The sequence below is a fragment of the Hippocampus zosterae genome, chromosome 10 (genome assembly GCF_025434085.1).
Source record: "Hippocampus zosterae strain Florida chromosome 10, ASM2543408v3, whole genome shotgun sequence".
Taxonomy (NCBI): Eukaryota; Metazoa; Chordata; class Actinopteri; order Syngnathiformes; family Syngnathidae; genus Hippocampus; species Hippocampus zosterae.
The window spans coordinates 24,897,829-24,924,777 of record NC_067460.1 but is presented as its reverse complement, the minus strand read 5'-3'; the positions used below and the strand labels follow the sequence as shown (position 1 = coordinate 24,924,777).

The 26,949-nt window shown below is 49.9% G+C and overlaps 1 protein-coding gene across 5 annotated transcripts in view; it reads right to left on the bottom strand.

Annotated features, from left to right (window-relative positions):
- Positions 1 to 26,949, bottom strand: part of LOC127608549 (roundabout homolog 1-like) — a 121,173-nt gene that overhangs the window by 68,593 nt on the left and 25,631 nt on the right. For 2 of the 5 annotated variants that reach the window (XM_052077673.1, XM_052077674.1), the window contains one exon: positions 22,029 to 22,118. The exons of 2 other annotated variants lie outside the window; for them this stretch is intronic. In XM_052077673.1, coding sequence (XP_051933633.1) covers positions 22,029 to 22,118 — 90 coding nt within the window. Of the gene's footprint in view, positions 1 to 14,612; positions 15,227 to 22,028; positions 22,119 to 26,949 lie in introns of those variants that run through there. One more of the 5 variants, XM_052077677.1, reaches the window with a different exon arrangement.

Below are 26,949 nucleotides of genomic sequence, written 5' to 3'. Positions count from 1 at the left end.
CGCCTGCGACTGAATTTGATGATTAATGCGCAAAAGGCACGGGCCCAAATGTAATGATTAATCGATGACGTGCTTGGAAACGGAAACGCTGATAACGGTCGGGGAATGCTAAGCGATTGGAGATTTGACCTTGTTGAGCTGCCGTGCGTCACGTTTAGTCACCAAGCGGCGTCGCGATGCGCCGCCCGCACCCAGTGACAAACACAAAAAAAACATCAAATAAAACGGCAAGAAACATGTTGTCTCATGTTGAGCGCATGTTTTGTAGCAATCTGATCAAATCTCGACGACGCATCTCGGGAGGACCGCTGGAAACGGACAAAAGCAAGCCCCCCCGTCCCCAAAATGGCCACTTCAAGACAAAATGGCAGACTTTGACTTAGCGGGCGTGGTTTCAGGAGACTTTTTGGTGGCTCTACTCCTGATAGATATTGCTGCCAAATGTCAACGCAGCCAAGTTGTTTGGAGTTGTGTTTCGTGGGGAGTCAGCAAACTTTGCCAAATCCGAGTAGCAATCGGAAAAAATATCAAATAAAATATCAAAAATTGTGTATTTTTGGCTGACTTTTTTTTTTTTTTGTGGATTTGGCGAAAGACATTGGTGTGGCAAAATTTTATGTTGCAAAATCAGGGGTGAGGGGCGATCACGAGACATTTTGGAGGTTTTGACCGAGCCCCCAATTGGACCACATCAGCCAGACGTGAGCCTCGTGGATGGCTAATTTCCTCCGTTACTTCTGAATGCAGTTTGTGGGTGGGGGGGGGGGGGGGGGGGGGGTCATATGAGCGCGTGAGACCTTCCCTTCCATCCCAGAAAGACTCGCTTTTGATTACGCGGCGCTCAGGTGCCTCGCAGATCAAACGGCACGGCAGCGGCAAAAGGAAATGAAGTGACAGAAGATAAGCGAAGGCGGCGCGCATGTGTCGCCTGGTGACAAAGAGGAGCGCTGAACTGAAACCAAGACTGGGGGAGGGGGGCGAGGGGACTTCAGAACATGTCCACGTTATCTGGGGTGAAATGACTCCCCGACGAGCCAAGCCGCTTCGGAGGCTCATTAGCTTCCTGCTGGTGTTTTGCACTCATCATTGCAGCCAAAAGTAGCCCCCCCCCTCCAACCCCCGATTCACACACAGCGCCACAACTTTCAAGTCAGGCATCCTGGCTGGTCCAATAGGCGGCTTGGATTTCCTTTAGCCGTGACACTGCCACACTGCATTCTCCCACCAACTCAGCCTCCGCCATCCTGGGTAACCCCGCCCCCGCCCCCCCCCGCCCCCCTATTAATGACTCGCTGCTGAGGAAAGCATCTTTTTAGTGTGGTCGTCGCATATTTCCAAGGGAATGCGCCGCTGTAAGATGAATGACTTGAAGACAAGCGGCGGCCGGTCCCACACATTGTCAGGAACGCGACGCCACAAGACTCGGGAGCCACCACGAGAGTCGCTTTTAGTCTGAGCGCCATCGTCAATTTCTTTTCTCCGCTGGGAGTTGCCTTTCACGCAACGCTGCAAACACGCCACCATGTGTTTTCTATCAACTCTTTTGGAGGAACAAAAATGTGTAAAAACCAAAAACGTCAGCGTACAGTAGGGCAGGCGGCCGCTATTTATATCGCTACCGGGCGTTGGACAAACTCGATGGGGGTAAAATGAAGCATCCTTCGAGTGGCAGATCTTTGAATGAGACTGACGGAAGAGCGACGGGGCGATATCGACACGCGTGGTTCCTGACAACGCTCCGGAAAGAAGAAACGCGTCGAAAGACTTGAGTCTGAACTGAGCAGAGGCGGTGGGCAATGCCCGCCCGGCCGGCCGTCAGTATTTTAGAGAAATCGCCACGCAAACGTAGAGTGGTTCATATCTTTGAATTTTCAAAGTGGCAAAGCTTCCCCGAGAGTGAGCAGAAAGTGATGGCGATGACCTGGAATTTATCAGCAGAACCGGGAATAAACCGCAAATGTCCAAAGTTGACTCTTACAGAGAAGGCACTGGCTAGTGATGAAAAAAAAAAAAGCGGAAAGGGGCGTGGCCTGGATGGGGCGACCAATCACAACAAGTTAGACATCATACACGTCCAATCGCAGGGTTGGTTACATTCGGAAGATGGAAAGACTGATCAGGAGAGCTGGTGAAAACTCCACGATAAGGTATACCTGACCCGGATTTAGACGATTCACAAAAATGATCAATTTAAGAAATAAATGTATCATAAGTGTATCATTTATTTCTTAAATTTATTTCTTAAATCTGTGTATCCGCACAAAATTGCCATCCCTGCTCTTAGTAATCACATCTTGGCTAGATGAGTGGAACGCACGTTACTTTGGAGTCAGACAATCCTCCACGAGGCGTCTCCAGTTGCTCCACGATGCCGCTTTCTCGCCCCTCTCGATTGGTACTCGTAAGAGGGAGCGCAGACAGGCACTCCTACCCTGCACTGGCTCCCGATCCACTTCAATTTGCTTTTCAATCTTGAAATGGGCTCGCTTTTGCACCTGCCCGGTGCCCCGGGGAGGCTCCGAGGGGACGGAGCATTTTCTGCCATCGGTCCATCGGACCGTCATTGTTCTTACATTTTTTGTTTTGTTTGTTGCGTGAATGATTTTTGCTCCACGTACAGCACTTTGTATATGGCGGCGGTTGTTTTCAAGTGCTCGAGAAAGTCGAAAACTCCAAAGCGCAAGTGAATTGCCCAACCTCCGTTTGAAGTCTGTTCCCGTCACACGGCATTTAGTTAGAAGCCGCCCGCCCTCCAGACAAACGGCCTCCGCCGCCCCCCCCCCCTCATTGAGCAGGCGAGGCGGAGGGAGGGAAGATGTTTTATTAAACAGGACTTTGAAGAACTCCGCCAATAACTTTTCGCTTCCCTGAGTTAAGATTGCTCCTCTCTCATTTGGAGCTTGAAGTTTGGGTTTTGGCAGGGGGGGGCAGGGCTGGCGTCATTGGACATATTCAGTCACGGGCTGATTTCTTTTGTTTGCTTGCCTGTCTTGAACACGGGCGGCTGCACGATCTGGTGAGCTTGCAATGGGGGCGCGCTCAAAAATGGGTTCCAAAGTCAACGCAATTGATGCCGTTTGAAGAGGCCGGCCAAAATATTCGGGCTGCGGGAATTCACTCGGCGACGTTAGCGCTCACCGGAGCCTACCCGCGGGGAAGCCGGACTTGGACGGCTCGATGGGATCCAATCGATCGAGGCCTCGGGCCAAATGTTTCTGCTTTCGTGCGAGCGTTCGCTCAGGCCCCCGCCGCACCCGCCCTTTCTCGTCTGCTCTCTCACATGTACTTAAAGTCAAAAAAATGGAGGCGTGAGGGAGTTCATTAAGAAAACCCACAGCCGACGAGAGTTTCTTTTCGCTCACCAAGGCCGCGAGCGCCGGGGTCCGGATGCCGAGCCCCTCTCGCCAAAAGAGAGAGGCCGGTTTGCAGGGACGGCAGACAAAGAAATCCACCCCCCCCCAACCCCCCCTGAGGATCGATAAAGATCAGGATTAATTAATTGGCGTTTGGGATGCTTCCTGAGTTAGTTGTTTATTTCTCTGCGTTTATCATCAAAACTCCTATTTTGTCAACCATATCACAATGAGCTGGAGAGCGAGGGTGGGGGGGTGTGGGGGGGGGGGACTTTTGACGCAGACATTGATTTTTTCTGTTCAAGCAATGAAGGAAACCAACATGAGAAGAAGAAAAAAAAGAGCGTGAAGACCGCATGGCAAGCGAAGCGCCTCTGTCAGAACGGGGGGGTGGGGGGGGGGTCATCCCTCCGAGACCCGACGCGCAATTAAAAGCTAACCGAGGCCCTCCGGCGACAGCATGCGCCCTGTATCTTTTGCTAATTAGTCTCAGCTGAATTCATCAACAGGAAAAGGGGGGGGGGGAGAACGGGGAGCACAAAGAAGAACTGATGGCAGAATCGGCTGCGGGAATGGCTTTTTTTTTTTCTTCATCACAGCTTCTGCCTTGGCTCTGGAAGGACAACGAGGCCACGGGGAGGCCTCGCAAGAGCGCAATCTGCTTCCTGGTAAGATGAAACGGCTCACGACGCACCACTTTATAAGATGACCAAGTTCCACACCGACTATTGCCGACATGCGTTTGAAAACAATGAACGGCACGTCTGAGCTGTAAAATGAGTTTTGGTTTCCATCATAAACGCACCCGAGGTCATCTCATCAATGGCCGCCGCCGCCGGAAGCCCGAGCCGCCTGTCAGAGGTGCCGCAGATATGCAATATGGAAGCCTGATAAGCGCGGTGGAGCGCCGCCTATTAAGGTGCCATTAGGGCACTCCAGAGGGGTTTATGGCGCCGATAAGAGCGGAGGGCGTGTCCCTCGGGGCTTTGAGCCGCGCCATCAAGGGGTGGGCGGGAATAGAAGCGAAAAAGCCCGCCTTGGAAGCATTTGCCGAATGAGTGGACAGCAGCCGTGTGGAATACTTCCGCATCGGGCTAGCGCTAAGAGGCGGGATCGAAGCCCCCGGAGCGAATGCGCGCTGAGGGGCGGGGCCAGGTGAGCCGATGATGGCCATCTTTACGGCTTCTTTCACTTTATGGCTGATTGATGAAGACAAGAAACAAGGAAATGAAAAACGGTCAATTTACGACACTTTGTTCTTTTTTTGGATCGATTCAGTGAGCTACGCGGCTATCCCCCCCCCAAAAAAAAAATCCTCAACTACGTGCCTTCACACCTTTAACAGATTGCAAATGAATGAGACAATACCAACAAAAGAATGAATTTGAAAATGGCTCCTTCAGCTTTCCATTTGACCCTCAAATTAAAAACTTAATTCGCTCCTGACGCTGTGTTGGTTTGCAGAGCTCCGGCATACTCTAAAAATGTCCCTAAATTCTTCTTAATTTTTTTTTTTTTTTTTGCAGTCTGCACAGGAAAGGCCGCTGCTCTTCCTGCCGCTCTCCTTCAACGCCGATCTTGGCTACATCGCCACACGCAGGCGCACCGATACAGTCTTGAATTCCCAACGGAATCCATTTTGCGGACGAGTTGCCGCTAATCCCGAAACCAAATCGTTGGAAACTGCAATCTCAACAACCATCTCGCTTCAACGTGCGAGTGACAGACCACGCAAATTCAGGAGCGCGCCTCTCCATGCTTCCGAAAAAAAAAAAAAAAAAGACAGGCTGGCGGATGTCATTCCCGCCGCCGATGAGGGACCGCAGGGAAAAAATGTGGACTCAAGATGGGCGCCAGATGCCAAGCCGAGAGGCTGCATTAGGAAAGGATTACGGAAAAGAAGCGTGAGGAAAACCCGCACATGGGCAATTACGTCCTTTTCCTCTTTCTCCGCTCTCTTTTCTTTCTTTTTTTTTTTTCTTTGAACAAAATTTGACCGGTGGGCCGCAATCAGTCCGTGCGATGGATCAAAGCCGAGCATCCGTTGATCGAGCATGTTTATTCCTCGAGTGGCCGCTGCCTTTTTCATCGAGTTCAAAACAGCCCCCGCGTCAACATTTAAACCAGCATCTTGATTTGCAAATGAATGAGCCCGTTTGTTTTACACCATCACAAGAGCCGCGTATAAACAAAAATCAATCGTAGAAAGGAGACAATCGGAAAACAATTCTTTCACTCTTGGACCCAAAATCAAATGCCGACCACGAACCAGGAAGTAGCGCAAAAACACAATGAGCCCCGCCTCAATTTCAGCCTGCGGCCAGTCTGACTCCACAACATCGTTCGTCAGCGCGTCTATCAGAAGTAGACCCACAAAAAAAAAGAAGAACATCCATCCATCCATCCATCCATCATCTACCGCTTATCCGGGGCCGGGTCGAGGGGGCAACAGCTTTAGCAGGGAAGCCCAGACTTCCCTCTCCCTAGCTACTTCTTCCAGCTCTCCCCGGGGGATCCCGAGACGTTCCCAGGCCAGCTGGATGACATAGTCTCTCCAGCGTGTCCTGGGTCTTCCTCGGGGTCTCCTCCCGGTGGGACATGCCCGGAACACCTCACCAGGGAGGCGCTCAGGAGGCATCCGAATCAGATGCCCAAGCCACCTCATGAGGCTCCTCTCGATGTGGAGGAGAAGCGGCTCGACTCGGAGCCCCTCCCGGATGACCGAGCTCCTCACCTTATCTCTAAGGGAGAGCCCGGACACCCTGCGGAGAAAACTCATTTCGGCAAAAAAATAAGAACAGTTTAGGGTCATTAGGGTCATTTTCCACACACACGAATCCAATGATTTGGCATCATTTCCCTACTTGAGAAGTGGCAAAATCTTCGCCTCAGCAAGCGCAGCGACTCATTCGCTCTTCGTGCCAAGAAAGAAAACTCCAAATAAGCTGGAGGGCTTAAAAAGCCAAATGTAATTGGTCTTAACGCTACTTGCCTCGATGGCAGCGCCTGATAGGGACCTGCCGTCTTGGCTTACAGTCCAACAAGAGCATGCGAGCGCCAATGAGCTGAGCCGTTCGTGCGGGCGAATCGAAATGCTCAGGCCAAACGCGTTCTCGCGCGGGGCGCAGACAGCCGGGTGTCGAAAGGGAGTCTCGGCGTTGAGCGTCGGCATGTGTTTACGTCTGAGCGCAAAAAAAAAAAAACATTGGCACGTGTTCTCTGGGCAGCCATCAGTTCAGCGTCCGTGCGCTTACGTTGGCACACGCGGCGAAAGTTCCTCAACTGCATCTGCGGGCGTGAGCTATTATTAAATTGCTGAGCAAAGACTCGGTGGAGCCACGGCTTCATGCGGCCAAAGGCGTGGAGAGACACCAGCGCGAGCCGGGCTGAGCGGGGGATGGCCAGCTTCCAGACAAAATGGGAGCTTCGACTAGCCCCCGAAATATGGCCACTGGAAAATATGAAAGCAAGCGGGAAGGGGGTGGGGGGTGCGGGAAGGGGGGGTTCTTTCTTTCTTTTTTTTTCCAAGGCATGCCATGTGTTGCGGCGTAAAATATTTGGTGAAAATTCATCCTGAAAGGGGCGACGGCTGCCAAGAGCTTTCTGAATGACACAGAGGAACGTTTGTGCTAATGTGAGTCAGGCACTTACGTTGCACTTCCACGGTCAAAAATTGAGCCAGGTAACAAAAAAAAATCCTTTCGCAGCGCCTTCAGTGCATCGCAAGCGTCGACTGAGACCGAAGACGTCATTTATTCGTCCGAGTCCTTCCAACAAAGGTAGACCAAGCGTGGGAGGCTGGCAATGGGTCGCTAAGGATGGGGGAGAACCCGCTTTCGCTTTGGCAACATGAAATTTGGTGGGCAAGAACAACACAGATATAAATGTTTTTTTTTTTTAAGCCATGTCCCAAAACTACCTAGCCCCTAAAGTGACATAGGAAAAAAACAAAAAGATCAATCTTTCCCCGCTAGCGCTATATTATTAGCCCGCGCAAGCTAGCTTCTGTGAACATCTTATCTTTTTTTTTTATTTTAATCGGTCGACGACATCTAATTGGTGTTGTCCTTTTTTCAAGGAGACAGCATCAGTCCTCTTCTGCCCCCACCGGCTCACTTCATTGGAAGTAGGCGAGTGTTCAGAGGAAGCTAGCTGACGCACACAAATAAGCTAGCGCATGTTTATTGCGACCTGGAGAGCACCCAACCCATAGACAGCGCGATTAAAAGAAGGAGCCGACGATCCAAAGTGAAGCTCTGAATTGAAACGCGGCTTTTTAGCAATCACCTACAAGATTCCCATCTCGTACCGACAGGTTGCGAGCATCGAGGCGATGGCCTCTCCAGCTGCAACGAGCAACGCATTCCAGGTCCTCCGTTGCCATCTGTTACGTTTTAGCATCGCACATCAGGATCACTGTCAGATGTCCCAAGAACAGTTCAGCTCCAAAGTTGGAGAGATGATTGTGGGGAGATGGAGGGGGGGGGCGCTTGTGTGGGCTTGTGCGGGCTGGGGCGACAAGGTCCACACGAGACAGCTGTGAGGACAAATGCTTTTGGGGAATCACCCGCCTCAGGACATATGCTCCGAATGTCAGGTTGAGGAGCGTATAGTCAATGGTTCCTGTTTGCCTCGGGGAATCTCCGTTAGGTGCATTTCCTAAGCACTTGAGCATCCAAGTCGGTAGGACGCCCACCCCTGCGGTCCGGCACTCAAGTCAAGGCATTGCGTCCTAAAATGTGGTTGTTTTAGTCAGGCTTACGCGAGGATAAGATCTCGACTCAACTGCAGTGTATTTCACGAGCACTTGAAAACAATCACCGCTGTCGAGCTAAACGCGGAGCAAAAAAAAAAAAAATCATAAGACGACACCAGATGAATAACAAAGACAGTAGAAGGCACCAAAACAGTCCAACTAAAAAATTGATCAAGTCTCAAGAATAAAAATCCCACCCGAGAGGACCAAGCTGATCTCACCCCGAATGCCAGACAATGGACTGGAAGAAGAAGAAGAATAAAATGATGAGTTTCAAAGATCAGCTTGCCCAACGTTCATTCCAAAGAGAAGGACCGGCAAGTTCTCGGCATTCTGGAGCGTCTGGAGAACGGTCTGCGGCTGGATGGATGGAGGTCTTGAGGAGCCGACGATGAGAAGAAAGGAGCGTTGGCGCGGAGTGCCGATGCGGATTTGGAGCTGGGAGTCGCGGCTTGGAGTTTGAAGCGGATTATGTGGGACAGGAGAAGTGAACTAATCTCTTTTCGTCAATGGACGCTACAGCTTCGTGTTTGCTTTCAAAACTTTGCTTGTAGCAGACGTGTGCACATTTTTCAGCATGATGTCTCTGATCCACTGGTGAAAGGACACTTTGATCCTCTCCTCTTTTATCTATAACTGCTTCAGACAACAAAGTGTATGCAGAAAAGTGGTGAAGATTGCACGACTGTCTCTGTCCTATGTGTTGTCTTGAGTTATTTTTTGTTATTTTGACTTCAAAATGGCGCCGCGAGAGTGGCTGCCTTTCCAGCAGCTCCTATTTTTTTGTTGTTCTACTTCTTCCTTTCATAACTTTGCTGCTGTGAATCTGGAATTTCTCCATTGCGAGACTAATAAAGGTATTCTTATCTTATCTTATCTTATCTTATTTATGGAGGATTGGCCGCCTCCAAAGAAACGCGCGTTACACTCATCCAGCCCAAAATGTGATTACCAAGAGTCAACTTTCAATTCGGGACATTCCTGGTTTATTGCCGGTCATGCCAATAAATTCCGGGTCATTCCCACATCACTTTCTGTTCTCTCAGGGAACATTTCCCACTTTGTAAAGTCAAGGATTGCGACCAGTCTACATTTGCACGCCGATTTCTATCGTCCCCTGCACCGAGACGGAGGCAAAGCATACAACAGATGAGGCTGCACAGGCAACCAGGTGTCCAAACCGCGTCAAAGACGGGCGAGGCAATTAAAGACAGGCTAGCAGGGGGGTGGGGGGGCAATTACTCATGAAGTCAATCCTGCACCTTTCAGCCACATTTTATCCCTCAGAGTGTCATGGGTCACATTTCGCCGCACTTCAAGCTGCCGCTTGCGTGACGCACGGGCTTTCCGCTTAAGACTTGCAATCAAATGCAAATGTTAAGGCAAAAAAGAGAGAAAAAGCTGCCTTTCAGCCAGCGGAGCTCCAATTGTTAGTCAATTAGAGGGAGGCCATGTGGGAGGCGGCTGATCTACAGACCCTCCATGCCGGAATGCTGCGGCTTAAAAAGCTTTTTTTCTGGGGGGCGGCTGAAGTGGTAGCACGTGTTTAAAGCTTCTTGCAATTTTGTGACTATTAGACACGGCTATGGCCCGACCAAATGAGGCGCCTTTCCTCACGTCAATACGGATCCTCGGCCCGTTTGTTTGAAGCGCCGATGGATCTCAAGGTCACCTTCTCATTAATTACGTTCCGTCGCGCCAACTTCTATGGCCATCATTTTTTTTTTTTTAGGTTTACAGACGGCGGCAATCGAGATGTAAATTTGCTGACGCAGCTGCGGCCGATAATAGCTTTCGGATGAGCGAGGCGACACCCAGGAAAAGTTGAGGATGTGAAGCGTTTGATGGTTTGAACTGTCAGCAAAAGGGAATATTAAGCGTGACAATAAAGCGGGGGGTCGGGGGAGGGGGGGGACACCATTCATCAACTAATTAGCAGTCTCTCTTTAACTGCTAATTGAATCTGAGCCCCTCGGCTTCTCTTTGGGCAGCTCTCCCCCGCTGTGCGTCGTCGGGAAAGGCAGCGTTTAGCATTTGAAAAGTGGAGAACGCGGCGACAGTCACAATAAGCGGAAATGACGTCTATTGGCGTCGGCGTTGATTCAAAAGTGGGAGGAGCTCGGTCCGCTCGCACATGTAAACGGCTGACGCGGAATGCTTCGGAAACCAGAATTTTCACCTCAACCGCGAGCGTGGCCGACTTCCAGTGATGGCGTGGGCTCAAGTGGGGCAACCTTTCAGAGAGACCCAGAATACGCCGAATTGCGCCGGGACGCAGCAGCACAAGTGCCGCTTTGTGCCGGCGCCGTCCGTTTACTCAGCACTTCCAAAAATCAACATTGTGTCTCCCCAGATGTCCACTTTTGAAAAGAGACTCCTCAAAGCCCCTTCGCCACCATCAGCACATTCGCCGCCACAAGGGGAGGAGCTGCGGGAATGCCAGCGGTTCCCCCTACTAATATGTCCACCCCCACAACGGAACAACCTCCCCCAAACCCTCCTTAAATCCCTGACGAATCCGTCCCCCTCCTCCACGCCTCACAATCGGCCCGTTGAGGGGACACAATGCCGCCTCCCCGCCGCTTTCCCCACAAGCCGTTACTGGCGAAGGAAGGAAAAAAGCCGAGTCTTAACAACCGGCCCGAAACAACAAAAACCGAATGGGAGTTTTCTTTGGGTACGTTTTGCCCCGTCGACTCGCTAGTCAGATGTGCATTTCCCGGATGCGGTGCTTAAAACTTTCGTGTGAAACCCGAATTGACGTTTGGAAATGAAATCGCAAGTCTTGCTGTTGATTTGAAAGCAGAATCTGTGTAAGCCAAACCAAAAACCAAAAACCGTTGAACATGTTACTTTGGGTTTGAAAATGGCATTTGAAAGCCGATACACGAGTCCCGAGTTGAAATACGAAGCCGGTCTCAAACCTCAAATTTGAATTTTCATATGCAACTGGGAAACCCTAAATGAAAAAATCCTGACGCGGTTTTTGAAGTTTGACATTCTTAAAGCGCTGTTGAAAAGTGCAATTTGAAACCCTACCCTGCGTCTGAAAGACTCCCTCCAACTTGGAAGCCTAATTTGCAAAGCTAATCCCGTGTCGGAACCTTCATTTGAATCCTTCAGCCGAGGTTGCAAGGCGAAGTGACGTCTTTTGGCGATTGGCCTTTCCACCGGCAGACATCTTGATGAGAAACTGCGGCTTGCTGAGCGAGCGCCCGTCCAGTAAATTTGTCAGTGCGGATTAGCATGACGTAACCATGTTGGTCGGCATAAGCCTTTTTTTTTTTTTTTTTTGCTACTGCAATTTGTCATGACAGGAAGCAGAGCCATGGGAATTCCAAGTGGACCGCCCCCCCCCCCCTCCCAGACAGAAAGCAGACCGTCCTCTATTTGAAAGCCGTACCCACTAACTTGAAACCGTACGCTTGGCTTGAAAACCAATTTGAAACACAAACCAAGTCTTAAAACACAAACGCGATTGATTCCTCAAGGACTGATCGGGTACTTATAAAGACGGCCGATATCAGAGACTATCGAATAAACTCTCCTCGGCAGTCAGCGGCGGCGCGATACCGATACGCGATACCGCGATACTGCTCACAATTTCCCTGACTTGAAAGCCTGTTATGAAGAAGGCCCAATGCGGCCTTTGACCCTTTCCCCTTCTAGAGCAACAGATGACAATCTCCGGACACGAGCGGGATGAGCTAATGAATCCAATGAAGAGGGGGGGGGGGGGGGGTGCCTGAGCAAGTCATTAAGAGTCTAATTTAGCTCCGCCCTCACGTTTATCTTGTCAGTCTTTCCGGATTTCGTCACGCTTCTCGCCGGCTTTCCTTCACGAGGCCTCGCCAGAGCCGAATCTGCCCGGTTTCTGACGGGAGGCTTTAACGGTGCGCGTCGGATTGGAAAGTGGAGCCGCACGCCGACGCCTCGGAGAAACCACACGCATCCAACCATCCTCAATTGATCAAGTCAAAGCCAAGCCAAACTTCAAATGGCCATTCGAAGAACCTGAACCCTGGAGTGAAAGCAAAAAAAACAAGATTTGCACCCTTGCCTCGAACTGGACTTTGAAACCCTAACCTTGGAACTCTAATTTCATATCCCGACACTGGCTTGACACAAACCCGAATTTGAAACCCTCCCTCTTGTTTCATCACCTTTCATCTCCCGGCCGAACCCGGGGCGTGGCGAGCAATCGCCGAGCGCGAGATAACAGGCGTCGAAAGGCTTTTTCAGGGCAGATGGGCCCAATAAAAGGCCGCCGACGCGTGTTTGACGCGAGCGGCCGACGGGGCGAGGCGGCGGCGGTGGCAAAGGGCCGCTTGTGGCTCTCCGGGCCGATATGGCAACTTGTCAAATTGTCATTTGAAAGCCAAACGTTGGCTTCAAGCCTACAGATTGAAACCACAACAACAAAGCTTCAAACTCCAAACTAGAGATGGCCGAGTACCTGGTATCAAGTGTTGGTATCGGTGCCGATAGCAGCTTTACTTCAAGGCGTCAGTACTCGCCATGACATGACGATCTTGTGGCCGTTTTACAATCAGGGACTAGAAACTATAAGAATTAGGAGATATAGGTCTGAATTTTTGGAGGTGGAGAGTGGTGGGGGCGGAGGGGGTTATGTATCAAAAGTAGTAGTGGGATCGGTATCGGTGACGACTCAAGAATTCAGTTCTCGTACTGGTATCGGGCTGAATAAAAGTGGGACCGAACACGCCCTTTACAAAGCCGTCCGTCTTCCAACTCCAAACTTCAAAGAGAAAGTCTGGCTACGAAGCTTAATTTGAAATCCTAAAAAAGCCGCATCCCAAAACGTCAATGCTTGAAAGCTAAATTTGGAACACCAGCCCTACTTTGAAAGTTTGAAACGCTAACCCCGGTTTGAAGTTATAATTCCACACTCTAAGCTTGGGTACTGACCCAAATTAGAAACTTACGGGCCTTACTCCATGTCAGATTCTTTATTTTATTTTAGAAGTATCGCTGACTGGTATCGGCATCCTTCACAATGACCTGAGCGCTTGAACTAAGGCCAGTATCGGCGATCAGTACTTGCTACTTGAAAGCCCCATTTGAAATCCTCACTGTGGCTCGGAAGCCCCCCGGCTACAAACCTTAAATTTGCAACCCTAAATCCAATCGAATCCAGAACAGACCTGGCTGAGCAGAATCAAATTGCCAAGCCTCCAATGAGCATCCGAGGCCACATCGTGGCCCTTAATCCACTGCACTCGCGCATCTCGGCCACTTTGTCCTGGTCGAGTACTCGCTCCATCTCCATCCACTTTCTCACAGTCCCAAACGGGACACGGCACCGTGCGCTCCCTGCTCACCGCGACTTCCTGTTTAGGTAAATGGTTGCATCATTTCCTGTTGCATCTGCACTGATAAACCACCTCAAACAAGGACTTATGGAGAAGCCGCTGCTTTTTTTTGGGGGGGGGGGGGGCGAATCCAATCTGAGAAACAGACAAAGCCTTTAGACAAGATACCACAAAAAAAAAAAAAAAACACCCTACTCAGGACACACTTGCACTAATGTCTTTAAATAGGGTGGCAAGTGACCTGGAAAAGCCTGGAAAAAGCTTGGATATCATGCTCCGCAAGCTCCATAAAGACATTCATGTGACGGCCCGAGAGGAAGAAGATAATAAGCCGGCGCAGGAGGACAAAAGGCCAGAGAACCAAACCAACCCCCCCCCCACCCCCACCCTCCCTCCACTACCTTAGTTGTGTTACAGCCTGCTGCATTTTTCCTTTTCTAAACAGGTCAGAGAGGAAATACAACGTCTGGATTAGGAACCGTGTCACTCGATAAGGCCAAAAAGGAAATAAAGCAGTGAGCTCAGCAAAAAAAAAAATAAAAAATATCAAACCATGCTGAGTGAGGGGGCTCGTCCATTGGCATCTGCGCGCGCACGTGACTTCAACTACTTTACGCTCACGTAAATGTGCTTCAGATTCCTTTGCTTTCACATTTTCCAAGTGACAAACTACAAATCAGTCATGAATCAATAATAATGTGCTCGACTTGCTAGGTTTTGGGGCACTTTTGGTACTGAAGCAGTCAATTAAAATTAATGTAAATATCGGCGCAATTAGAGCGCCTGTCATTGAGTTTTCAGAGCTTCTGGAGTGCTTTATTGCAATGGAAAACATGAAGTGGAATTTTAACACGGAACTTGTTTTTTTTTTCAACCAAACGTTCATCAAAACAAGTTAAAAGTATAATTTCGCGCCTGAATCAAGAAATAATAATTGATTTCCACCATTTAAAAAAAAGTTCTATGCGGCTTGTACGCCTCATTGCAGTCACGGTGATTTCACTTCTGGAAAAAAAAGCTCAAATTACGTTCCAACATTCACCTCTTCTTTAAAAAAAAGGGGAAAAATGACAAAACATAGAAGTTGGCATTTTTGACCGCTTACTACACCGGTGATGTCGCGAGTTAGAAACGATCCGAACGAAAGCAAGCAAGCCGCTTTGCACTCACCTGAGCACACTTGGACAATTCCGAAGAGCAAAACAAATCCGGTACAAGACATCATTCAACGCCTCTCGGTGCCTTTGCAGAAGTAATCCAAAGTAATTCCAAAGAGGGGAGGGGGGGGGGCTGTACGGACGTCAATGCGCGTCCTCTTGCCGAGAAACGCGTCGAATTGAAGCAAAAAAGTGTTGAAGCATCCCGAGGTCGCCGCCGCATGCGTGTCAAAAAACTTCATTCAAACCATTTGGCAGAGGGGCGGAAACAACAACAAGAAAAGGGGGAAGGGGGGTAAAAAATAAAGGTCGAAAAGAAAAAGAGAAAAACGCGATAACTTCCTTGCTGTCAAATCACATTATTCCAGTCCGACGTTGTGGCACCGGAGTTGGGGGAACTTTCCGAGGCACCGCCGTCCCGACTCCCTTCCGCGTCTCCACCGGCAACACACGCACAGAAAACAAAAAAAGGTAGAGGAGGAAATCCAACGCAGTCACCGCAACTTTTCCATCCCAATTTGGGGGCTTTTCTTTTCTTTTCACATCCCGAGGCTTGGGAAGAGAGCAGCAGCAGCAGAAGAAGAAGAAGAAGAAGAAAAAGAATACGCAGCAGCGCAGCAAATCGCTGCCTGACTAGTCAGGGGGAAAAGCAGCAATGGCTGTGTCCGTGAACACACCAACACCCCCACACTCCACCCCCAGTCCTCCTCCCCCTCCTCCTCCTGCTGCTGCTGCCGCCGCTGCTTCATGGAGATGTTTCCCCAATGTGGAAATGTAACCACTTCCCGTCTGGAAACACACGCAAAAGTTTCGTTTTATCCCGATGATTTGTGTGTGTTTTTCCCAAGATGGCTGCGCCACTGGGACGAAAACGATAAGCTGCTGTTTTTTCAAACTACGCGCTTATTATGTAATGGCTTCCCGAAGCGCAATGTTTGCTCTCTCGGGGTATTAATATTCCCAGTCATTTTTCAGCAGCTTCAAAAACATTTATTTTTTTGCGGGGGTGGGTGGGGGGGTATGTCTAGTATTACATAAAAAACACCAACAGGACCGAAGAAGAAATTGTACTGCTCAAAATGCACGCGTTGCTGTACACTAAAGGCACAAAAATGAAGTACGAGTCAAAACTTCATCCAATTCGTTGACATTTCCTGAATTGCAGATCAATGCTTGAGTCGCCTACATTATGAAGAAATACCGATTGTATTATGTGGTCAACAAAAATGTTCATCGAAACTGATTCTTGTCACGTAGATTCTTCAAATGAGGCATCTTTGCCCCGATCACAGCTTTGCAAATGTATTTTCTCCGTCAACTATTGGATGTGGTGTTTCATGACCTGGAGTTCACAGCTGTGCATTATCAAGAGTTCACGGCTTGATATTTCTTCATCTCTTAAAGCTAATAAAGCTTAAAACTAATTCCACACAGGAAGATCGGAGCTGGACTCAAACCTTGAACCTCTACACTGTGAGGTGGACCACACACACTCTCTCTATGAATAAAACTGTATGTATAATTTTAGTGCTTGGCTGCTCACATGCTAGGTAAAAGATTCATGCTTGTTACTAGGTTGGCTAGCTCAAATGTTAAATGTGTCAAACTCTTGGCCCAGGGACCAGATCTCACCCGCGGCCGGCAAAAGTAAATCATGCGTGTCAACTAGCACAATCCTTGCTAAAATTTTTCCAGGCGGGAAGTGGTTAATTGAACTAGAGAAAGAGAGAAAGTTGAAGCGATTGAGATTGGTCGCGATAAAGCTACGTAGCTCATTAGCTTCTTGAAAGATAGATAGACAGACAGGCAGATAGATGGTTGAAGCTATACAGTATAGGGAGGTAGCTAGGAAGATATGTAGCGATAAAGCTTGGTAGCGCATTAGCTGCTTTAAACGTTAAATAATAGATGGCAGATGGACAGGTAGAAAGATGATTGATGGACAGACAGACGGACAGAGATACACAAATAGAAATATATACGCATATTCACGGATAAATAAGAATCAAACGAGGCTGTGCACAAATGTACTGAAACAAGCTAGATGCAAGGAAAATTGAAGGAGCAGAACTCATGAATAAATACATCTAACAATTCAAAATCCAATAAAGTGGTGGGTTTTTTTTCCAAGCACATTGTCTCATCATTTAAATGAAAGGACAAAGGCGGGTTTAAGAATGAACACTTTGATTAAATATGACGCGACTTTTCCTCATCGGTTTGCATGAACCCTGTTAGCAGCAGTCTAGCCTCCGGTCTGTTATTTCTGAGGCACTTTTGATGAAGCAAAAAAAAAAAAACCTTAAAACACAAGCTCCCTCCTCCAGCTCGTTAATAATTCATAGTGACGCATTAAAAGATGATATAGGCGTGAAAGGGGAGGGGGCGAAGTTATGACTGGCATGAAACAGAATAAGGAAAGTCTCTGCCTCCCTCACTCAGGGGCAAAAAGAGTTGGCGGCTCTCGTTAGCAGCTGCACATTTGTGAGCACGCAGCGACCTCTAGCGGCGCTTGTCCGAACTGCTCTGACAGGGAAACCGCTCGTCTCTGAGAGGGAAAAAAAAACGTTTCGAAATGCATTGCTAGCGGGGTGGGAGAGTGTTTCGCTATCTTCACGTTCTAATAAGAACCCAGAGAAGATTGTGAACCCGCCAAATGGAAGAGTCGGCCCCTTTTTTCCATTTTCTAGTCAGCAAGGCTCAGTTTCACCAAAAACTCCGGTTTCAGACTAAAAAGCAGAGAAAATTAGGCTTAAAATAATAAAAACGACCAGCAGAACCGTGACGGGCGCCACTTTATTTTATTTTTTGCTTTTATGAAACCTAAATTTATATACAGTATCAACAAGACTGTGGAAGGGCATTTGAAGGCGAATGATTTATTGACAAATATAATACGTTGTTTTTTCTGTTTAGCCAGCGCTCGTCGTTCACTCCATAAGTCGCGCAAAGAACATATTTTGACTTCCGAGGCTCGCGAAATCAAACGTGGACGCTCGCCACTTACTGTAAGGACACGTTGGCACTTTCCCGTGCGAACGTCGGGAGGAAGCGCGGTACCGTCCAGAGTTTCCAGCGAGCCCTTTGCACTTGTGTAAAGCAGAGGAGCGACGAAGACCCCCGCGGCGGTTTTCTCTGGGGAGCGCCGACATGACCAGCGCGGCGGCTAATAGCAAGAGTAAAATCTGCATGGTCCTCATCTACCCGTACGTCGGCTCCATGTCTGCTGAAATCAAGCAGATTTGGTCAAGTCCGGCAAATGTTCCGCGCGGCTGTCCTTGCGCCGATCCGCAAATGGCCCGACAATGTTTCCCCTCAAAGTTTGCCGGCATCTTAATGAGGACATCCCTCAACACAATGTGCCATGGGAGAGTCTGCACTCCCCCGCCCCCACTTTTAAATCTCCCCATCGCATCCCTCAATGAGGCCGTAACACTCCCTTTAGTTGTTGTTGTTGTTGGGTCTTTTTAGGGGTGGGGAGGGGGGGTGGTGTTCCATCTTTTCTTGGGATGCTTCTATCCATGTGACACAATTGGGCGATCCTGTTAGCTCCCGTTAGCTTGCGACACAAAACCCGTCCGGGCCGGGCCTCCTTGGGGCTGAAGGAAAAGAAGCTCGCATCGCATTCCCTTAGCAACTAAGACGATTAGATGCTTTTCGTTCCATTCTTGCTCAAACGGGCAACGGAAGGGCAAAACAACAAAGATGCCCTTGTTCCGACACAAGCAAACAGAAGATGAAGACATTGGGGGGAGCGGGCGGGGGGGGGCTCATGAAACACATTTGCGACATGAAAGCAGAAATAAGGAGAAAAAAAAACGTCATCGAATAAATACGCTCAAGGACTCGCATTACAGTTGTCCCCCCCCCCCCCCCCCCCGATTGCTTGGGCGCCATCTGACGGCATCTCAGTGCTGAAGTGAGTTGAGGAACTTCACCGAGACCAACTTAAATGGCGCGTGAGTGAGCAAAGCAGGGCAGCTCCATTTTGTGTTCGCAGAAAAAGAGACCCCCCCCCCCCCCCCCCGCCCACCATTTCTTGTCACGGGTCCTCTTCTTTCAGGCAAGTCCTAAAGAGTCCATTAAAAAGCAGATTGGCTGGCTTCAAACTAGCAAGACTTTCAAAGCTCCGCTAACGGCGATTCGAGTCGAGACATCTTTCAAACCGAGTATTTGGACACGGAATAAATGGAGGGACGGGGGCCACCAATGGCCCGCGGCTTCCCCGCTGAGTCACCTGCAAAACGTTACAAATGAGCAATGAAAGAGGCCCATCGCGGACAATTCCTTTGACTTGCCGCTTATCTGCTCAAAAGCACCTTGGGGATTGCGCGCTCACTGCCAACCGCCGCAGGCCCCTCAAAGCCACACAATACAAGTTTGAAGTTTGGACCACCAAAGCGTAAACATTTTGGCTCTGGGTAAGGATTTGCTTTTATGACTTCCTTTTCATGATTGGGCAAATCATGGAAAGTCAAATTCCTTGCGATCGAGTATCGTGTATCTGGTGCGCGTGGCTCAAATTTCGTAGCAGATCTCGGTGACTCAGTTGCCGCGAATGACTGCTTTGGAAGCAGTTGCTTTCCTCGCGTGGGGTTTTCAAACGTCTTTGCGGGGCTACCTGTGGGAGACGTGCCTGGCCCAAGTGGAGCAGGTTTGGGCTATTCACCTTCGCAAGCATTTGGGCAAAATGTGGAAATGGCCCAAATCACCCCAAAATGGCCGCCTCCGACCAAAACGGCAGACTTTCTGTGTTTTTTGTGGATCTGCTCATGTGAGACATGCCCACCAAATGTGTTCATAAGCCAAAGTGGCATTGGAGGCTGCCCGACTGCCGATTTGTCAAATCTGTGACAATTGGGCCAAGTGTCTTGGCCCAAATGGGCTCCGCAAGCTCAAATGTCTTTTCAGCGGCGGCTCCACGAGACCTACTTTGTGGGTCTCCTCATGAGTGACATGCCGTCTGTCAGAAAACAGCCAATCGGGGAGTGTCGCCTTATCCATGAAGCAGACCCCCCCCCCCCCGATGATGATGCAAAAGCCCTCAAAATGGCCCTCAAAAATGTACTCGGCTGAAAAAGAATGACGGCAGCAGACAGCAGCCCTCGCTTCTCACTCTCCCCACGGCAAATGCATCCCCGCGCACAAACGAAGGCGTTTCCTCGGACAACTTGGCGTCGGAACGCTGTGTGATTTACACGCGCGGCCTTGACGCCTTCTCTCCCTTTTTCGCGTCGGTCTGGTATGGCGGCGGCGCGAGGAGTGACGGCGAGGCGTACATTCATTCGGGATGAGGGAGGAGACGGCGGACGACCTTGGCAAAAGGTAGATTGCATTTCTCTGGGCGAGGGCCGCCGCTAAAAGAGGCAACAAATCATTTCCCATCGCACGCCCAGGCAGCCTCCACCTGAAGGAAAAATGGGGGTCACCTCTTCACGTTACAAACGCGTCCCGACGCTGGCTCGGTGATATTTGCATGTAATTAAGTCGACCGCGTTTAGAACGAATTGATCGGGGTGATGTGGAGCAAAGAAAATGCGGATGTTGTGCTTGTTTTCTAACAGCGATGGCCACCAAAAAAGCTCTCAAAAACAGAGCAGAATTGGAACCGGAAAAGTCATTCGGCGCTTTGCTTTCAAGGCATTTCAAGGCATTCGTAAACACCCGCATGGACGCATTTACTATTCACATATTCATCCTTTCACATTTTTAATTTTTTTTGTGAGCGATACCATGACTGATACCTCTGCTACTTTGGAAGTCAAACATTTCCTTTCACCCAGTGACAACAAAAATCCCGTTTAACTAACGCAGCTGATGATTGACTGATGTGTCTATTGTCAAAGAGGATTTAGTCGATGGCGGATTTGTCATTTTTTTCCTTTTGCCTTCAGTATCGGTGTTTAGTATCGGCGGCCTCCACGAGTACCCGATGCCTGAAAAGAAATCCCGTCTTGGCGCCCGACTGGTCCATCCCTATTGACGCGTATGCAAAACGGGGTTTGTGTGCGCCGCTCTCCGTTTTTGCCGGCGGCCTCACATTAGCATCTGTTTAGCGTCAGTGGAGACATTTCAACAAAACAAACCGTAATCCGCCATGTCACATGCTGGCAGTACGACGTGAACACTCACTTGAACTCGAACCCCCCACCCCCCTCTGATTCGGAGATCTCATGCAGGCTTGCAACTCTACTTTGGAACCTGACTTCAAAAGCTGAACCGGGTTTGAAGCAAAAACCCCAACGCTGGTTTGGATGCTAACATGCTAACACGCTAAGAGAACTCTGGGGCGTTGTGATGTTTTCCGAGATGCTCGGTTCAGCCACGCGAAAGGTTGCGATGGCAAAACTAACGTCGTCCTGCTCCTTTTTAGCATCGGGCGAGCGATCCAAAGTATTTCACAGCTGCTTTTTCCCACTCAACAAACTTTGCCATGGCTTAAAGCCCGGCTGGCACGACAAGTTGGCCCAGGTCTGATGATGGGGGAGTGACAGTACTTCGGAAACTTCCCAGAAACGAGGTTTTGTGCTCTTGGAGTCGGCACCTTGACGGGAGCGACAGCCCCCCCCATTCCCCCCCCCCCCCCCCCCCAAGCATGCCTCGTCCCCTCTTTCCTTCATTTTGACTTTCGTTTTTTTCCTTTCGCTGTCCGCGCAGCTGCCAAAACAAACCGTCACTGCGATGAGCGTAATAAACATGAGCGATGGGATATCAGCCGGTGCTGACCTCACAGCGCGCGGCCAGTCGGCGGAGCGGGTGCTGCTCAGATTTATGACCCCCCCCCGTCCCACCCTGGCCCACGGCCCCCCCTTTCTTCCAGTGACAGCCTCCCGCCGCCGTCCGAGGATATTCGATGCCACACGCGAGCTGATTTTGGCCCGAGTGGGAAAGCTCAAGCTGGAAGCCCCGACCTTTGTTTACAAGACCCAAAACTCTCATGAAATACGACAACCATCGTTTGGAAACCGATTTGAAATCCTCATTTCGAAACCCAACCCGAGGTTCGAGTCTACTGAAGATAAAAGGGTGCTCACAGTCAGATGGGAATCAATCGGCGCGCCGAGGTTTCCGACTTTTTTCTCTTTGGCCTTTTCTTTATTACCGTCAACAATTCCCGCCGTTTTTGCTCGACTTGAGATTTGCTTCACCCCCGCCACCCCCATATTTTTAGCCACCTCTCCCGGACATTTTTGATGGTTTTAGGGGACATGCAGATGAAGTTGACTTCCAATTTCTACATTGCCAAAATTAGCGTCGGCTGACCTTGAAATGGGGGTGGAGGGACACGGGGCAGGCGTCCACCGCGATAAGCTAGCCGTCCGTTACCAGCGTTACTCTCCGCTAGCCAAAAAAAGTGATATTTTGTCCCCACGCAAGCAACAAATGACGGCGATGAGTACGGCGGACGTCAAAGCGTAGCATCCCGTACCTGTGTAGCCCAAAGAGTTGTCTTCGCCGCGTCCCGCGGTGGGAGCCGCCGTCGGAGCCTCGCTCAGGCCGTCCCGCGCCACCCCCGTCTCTGTCAACAATAACACCACAGGGACTGAGAAGCCAGACGCCGCCGGCGCGCCGCGCCCGCTGCCCGCCGCGCAGGCCCACAGCAAACACAGGCTCCATCCTTGCCAATTGTCCATCCCGGTCAATTTCCAAAGGAAATCTGAGCGGCGGCCATGTCGTTGTGTCGCTGCTTGACGCCCAAGTGAGTGTGACGACAGTCCAGTCTATCAATAAGTGGCCACATAAAGGGGGCACAGGGGGGCAGACTGACACTCACCGTGATTGACAACCCCCCTCCACACACACAGGCTTGATGCAAATCCAATTAGGCGCCATTAATTGCTGATTAGCGGTGACTTTTGTGTCATCTTGAGAGTGACAGACAGCGCGCGAGGGCGGGACCAATCAGACGCAGCCGTGCTAAATCTCTTTGTGGGTCAGGACGGGTTCATTTCAGGGACCGTTGGAGCTCACGCCCCCCTTGTCCACCCCTCAGCACTGGCCTTTTGCACCTCACCCAGCGTCAATCTGTCCCGAGTATTTGTCTCCTCGGTGAGGTCGGGCATAACTCGCGATAGACAACGGGCGGCCAGACGGCAAATTTCGCCGGGGAGCGCTCGACGCGGCCAAGTGTGACCAAAAGGGCGGAGACTTGCTCTCCTCCTGCTGTTTATTTCTATTGTGCAAGGTGGCAGTTAGCACGGGGAAGTGGTGAGGGGCAGATGATGACGGGGAGGCGAGGGCGGGAAGGGAGGGGGGGAGGCGGCATCATGGTACGACATTTATGATTCATTCATTCATCTTCCTAACCGCTTGATCCTCACTAGGGTCGCGGGGGGTGCTGGAGCCTATCCCAGCCGTCTTCGGGCAGTAGGCGGGGGACACCCTGAATCGGTTGCCAGCCAATCGCAGGGCACACAGAGGCGAACAACCATCCACGCTCACACTCACACCTAGGGACAATTTAGAGTGTTCAATCAGCCTGCCATGCATATTTTTGGAATGTGGGAGGAAACCGGAGCACCCGGAGAAAAGCCACGCAGGCCCGGGGAGAACATGCAAACTCCACACAGGGAGGCCGGAGCTGGAATCGAACCCGGTACCTCTGCACTGTGAAGCCGACGTGCTAACCACTGGACTACCGGGCCGCCCTACATTTACCTACGCATGGATGGTAGGCGCGCTTTTATTTTGAAGTTGTTCAATTGTTGCAGCCTGTCGCGGCACAACGGCTGACTTCCAGACGGCGTTTGGCAATTTAGACTCGTATCAAAGTTGTCCTCCTTACTGCGTTGGCGGCTTGTTACTGTCAGCTTGACTTCTTCTTCCTCACAGTGTGCGCATAAATAAAAAAATAAAATAAAAAAAACAACGGCTGGACATTGCTTTGCGATTCTCTCTCATACCACAAGAGGGAGTGCCAGACTGTCCACGTTGTCGTGTTGACTTGTCTTTGCGACTCACTATTTGGCAAGAGAAACGCTTGGTTTCCAACTAGCAAAGATTGGATTTGACAAACAGGAAGTCAATGTCATTCTTCTGCAAAATAGTAAACAAAGTGATTCTAAACCCTTCATAAAATACTTATTTTGTCGAAGCTTTGACAAAAGATGCACACACTCACACACACACACTGGAAATGGAGATGAAAGATGAGATAAAAGCAGCAGCAGCAGCAGCCTGTCTGACTGTCGGAATACGACACCGACAGGCTTTGTTTTCGCGCTTGTCACAACCCAAAATAGAACAAGAGCGGTGCAACGTCTTCATGACTTCATCCTTGAAGCAGTCTTTCACTTTTGTACTTTTTTTTTTTTAAAGAGTTTTTCTCTCTCTCCCAATGTACCCACACCGAGTTGTCAAGGAGACGGCCCCGGATTGAAGCGATGCGTAAGATGACTTTGTTCAACGTGCTCAAACTCATAAATGAACACGAAGACGCGGTGCAGTTACAATATTTGACTAATTCATTGCCCCGCATTGGACCTTCACGCAGGTCCGAAATCCGACTTTGAAGCTGGATTAAAGCATCACGCGGAGATAAGAAGCCTTCTTCAGATGCCCGACCCTCGTTTGAAACCCGATTCACAATAAACGCGCCCATAAAAAGAGCCTTAGATTCCTCATTGAAACCGCGAGGTCTGTTCCCAGTTGAACAATAAAACTCGAGTCACGTTGTGCAAAAGTAAATATTACATCGACACAATTTATTCATAAAACGCGCGGGCTTCCCGCCAACATGGATTAAAAATGTAATTCTTCTCGCTTTTTACGTCGCCGGCTTCAATTATTCATTTGACGTTTCGCATCGACGCGAGTACGGTAAAGACCCCGGCATCCCTCGCGTCTTTATTACGCTCCGTATTTCATTTTGTGTTCTTGACACGATCCTTTACGTCCCGCCGAGCAGAAATGGCTTTTCGCGATCGGCTGGCTTCCAGCGCCGCGTTTCCAACAGTGATGAATAGTTGCTAAATAAGGTTGCTGCTTTGACAAACGCTAATGAAAGCCCAAGGCTTGTAATTCGACTCGGAACCACCGTCTGGAAAAAAAAAACAAAAAAAAGTGAAATGAAACGCCAACCCGAGCCCGAAATCTTAACGGGAAGAAAATGCGGAAGTGTTTCAGGACTAAATTCTCCGAAAGAGTATCGGGGCAGGCTAAAAAATGCAAGTCTGCTCGCAAAGGAGTATTTTTGTTTTTTTTTTTCTTTTATGGCAAAGAAAGGAAGCGCGCCGATGAGCGATTGAGCACGATTGCGTCGACGGGGCCCGGCCGACGTCTGGCATTGCGGCCATTTGCGGTGTCAACCTCGAGGAAAGATAAACGACGTGTCGGAAGTACGGCGGGATGAAATGAATAAAGTCGCTCGCAGACAAACAAAATGAACTCATTCTGTCAAAGGTAAGCATAAAAATGTGACAATCTACTTTGGATTCTTTGCAACAATGGCGTCAAAGAAACCGCAACGTTATTTTTCCCGCCAGAAGCGTCAACCTTTTGTCTAGCCTACATTCACCACGACATGTTTTTTTTTTTTTTAATATCTCCATTCCCGCCTCTTCAATTTACTCCGATGAAAAATGTTCACAGTAGCGGTTGACACTAAGCCGATGACTCGGGCCGACGTTTCTGGCACCGTCACGTGAGGTTTCGCACACTTGGACGGAAGCGCGGGAGGCGCGCGGCCACCTTCCCGCGGCTTCCCGAGCCCAGTCCGTCGGACGCTCAGTTCGTAATCCGCCTCATCCATCACCGGGAGACCGTGTCGGGGCGCACGCACGCACGCAAGCAAAAAATACAAAATAAAAGCCGGCCACGCCGCCGCTGATTGCGAGCAGCCCGACCGACCCCCGACGCCGAAGACGAGAGAAGCACCAGAAAAGTCGGGCGTCAATGTGGCCAAGATTAAAAATAGAAAAGCTTTCATTTATTTATCTATCCGGGGTCCCGCCAGCGCTCGGGTGCCACACGCATGCACATTTGATGTTGACACCGAGTTCGTATGCGGGACATGCTGCTCTGCGTGCGTCCACAAAAAAAAAGTCATCCAGAAAACAGCTCCATTTAAAAAGATCATTCAAAGAACAATAAATGGCTTCCTTTTTGTTTTTTGTTTTTTGGTTTTTTTGTTTAATCATCGCACACATCTGAAGGCCAAATCCACGTCTGTGTTTGTTCACTTCCAAATGGTTAGCAGCCCAACAGGACGACACATTTGGGCCTGAAGTTGCAATTTCAAAAAAAGTCAGATGGGGGGGGGGGCAAACTCATCCAAGACTTTGTGGAACGCCCCCCCCCCCCAAAAAAAACAATTGGACACATCCAGCTCAAAAATGAAGGCTACAAATAGGCAAGGACTATTAGCGGGTTTCCGTATCAGACCTCATTTTGAGGTATCGGGTACTCCCGGAGGCTGCCGATACTAAAACCAAAGACAATAAAGGACAGCAAATCAATTCTCCTCGCCAGTAGTTGGCATGCGACACCGTGGCAGTTCGACACACGAGTAAATGCGCGTGTGATAAAAAGATTTCATCGTCATTGTGTTCAATCGTTACTCGGTATGGGTGAGTACTCAAAGAGTGAATTGGTACCCATCTGGACAAAAAGGAGTGGGATCAAACATCCCCAAATCAGACCAAAAGCCCAACGGCGGCGTCCCAAGACTTGAGACCACATCAGCGTGCTTAATGGTGCGTGGCGCGGCGCTTCTGGCGGCCGTAATGTGGCCATCTGGGTCGCATTATGCTGACACATGGCCTACCTGTGACTGACTGGCTGCTTGCTAATCCAAAACGCGTGTTCCTGCAGGTGGGGAGGGGTGAGGGTTCAAAAAAAAAAAAATGGACCACCGGTGGAGAACGTCCGCACGTCCTCAGGAAAAGCGGCGGTGGGCCTGCGCCCGGGGGTCGCGCTGCAGAGCCGCTACAGAGTACGCAAGTACGACTCCCCTGGACTCAACGCAGGAACAGGAACAGGAACGGGAACAGGAACGCACTATGGAAAGGAATCCCCAAAAGAGTCTCCCCTGTTGTTTGGCTGAGCAAAAGTTCAGGGACAGGGACGGGGAAATTGTACAGTTCGTGAATGGTGACAAAACCTGCGCCCAAAGCGGGAACAGGAACGGGGAGAGCGAGTCGTGTTTTTGTTCCATTCTCTAGACACGACGCTGCTTGCGTCGCTCGAGCAAAAAGGTTTTGGTCGCACGCGGGACCGTCTGCTTCGACAGCGGCGTGACGGAACGTCATCGGGGCTGAAGAAAAAAGCGCGCCCGCCCCCTTGTGGCCACTTTTTTGGCCGTTGCCTTGACTTGCGAGTTGAATCTGTTTTGTGACCAACCTCAGAACTCA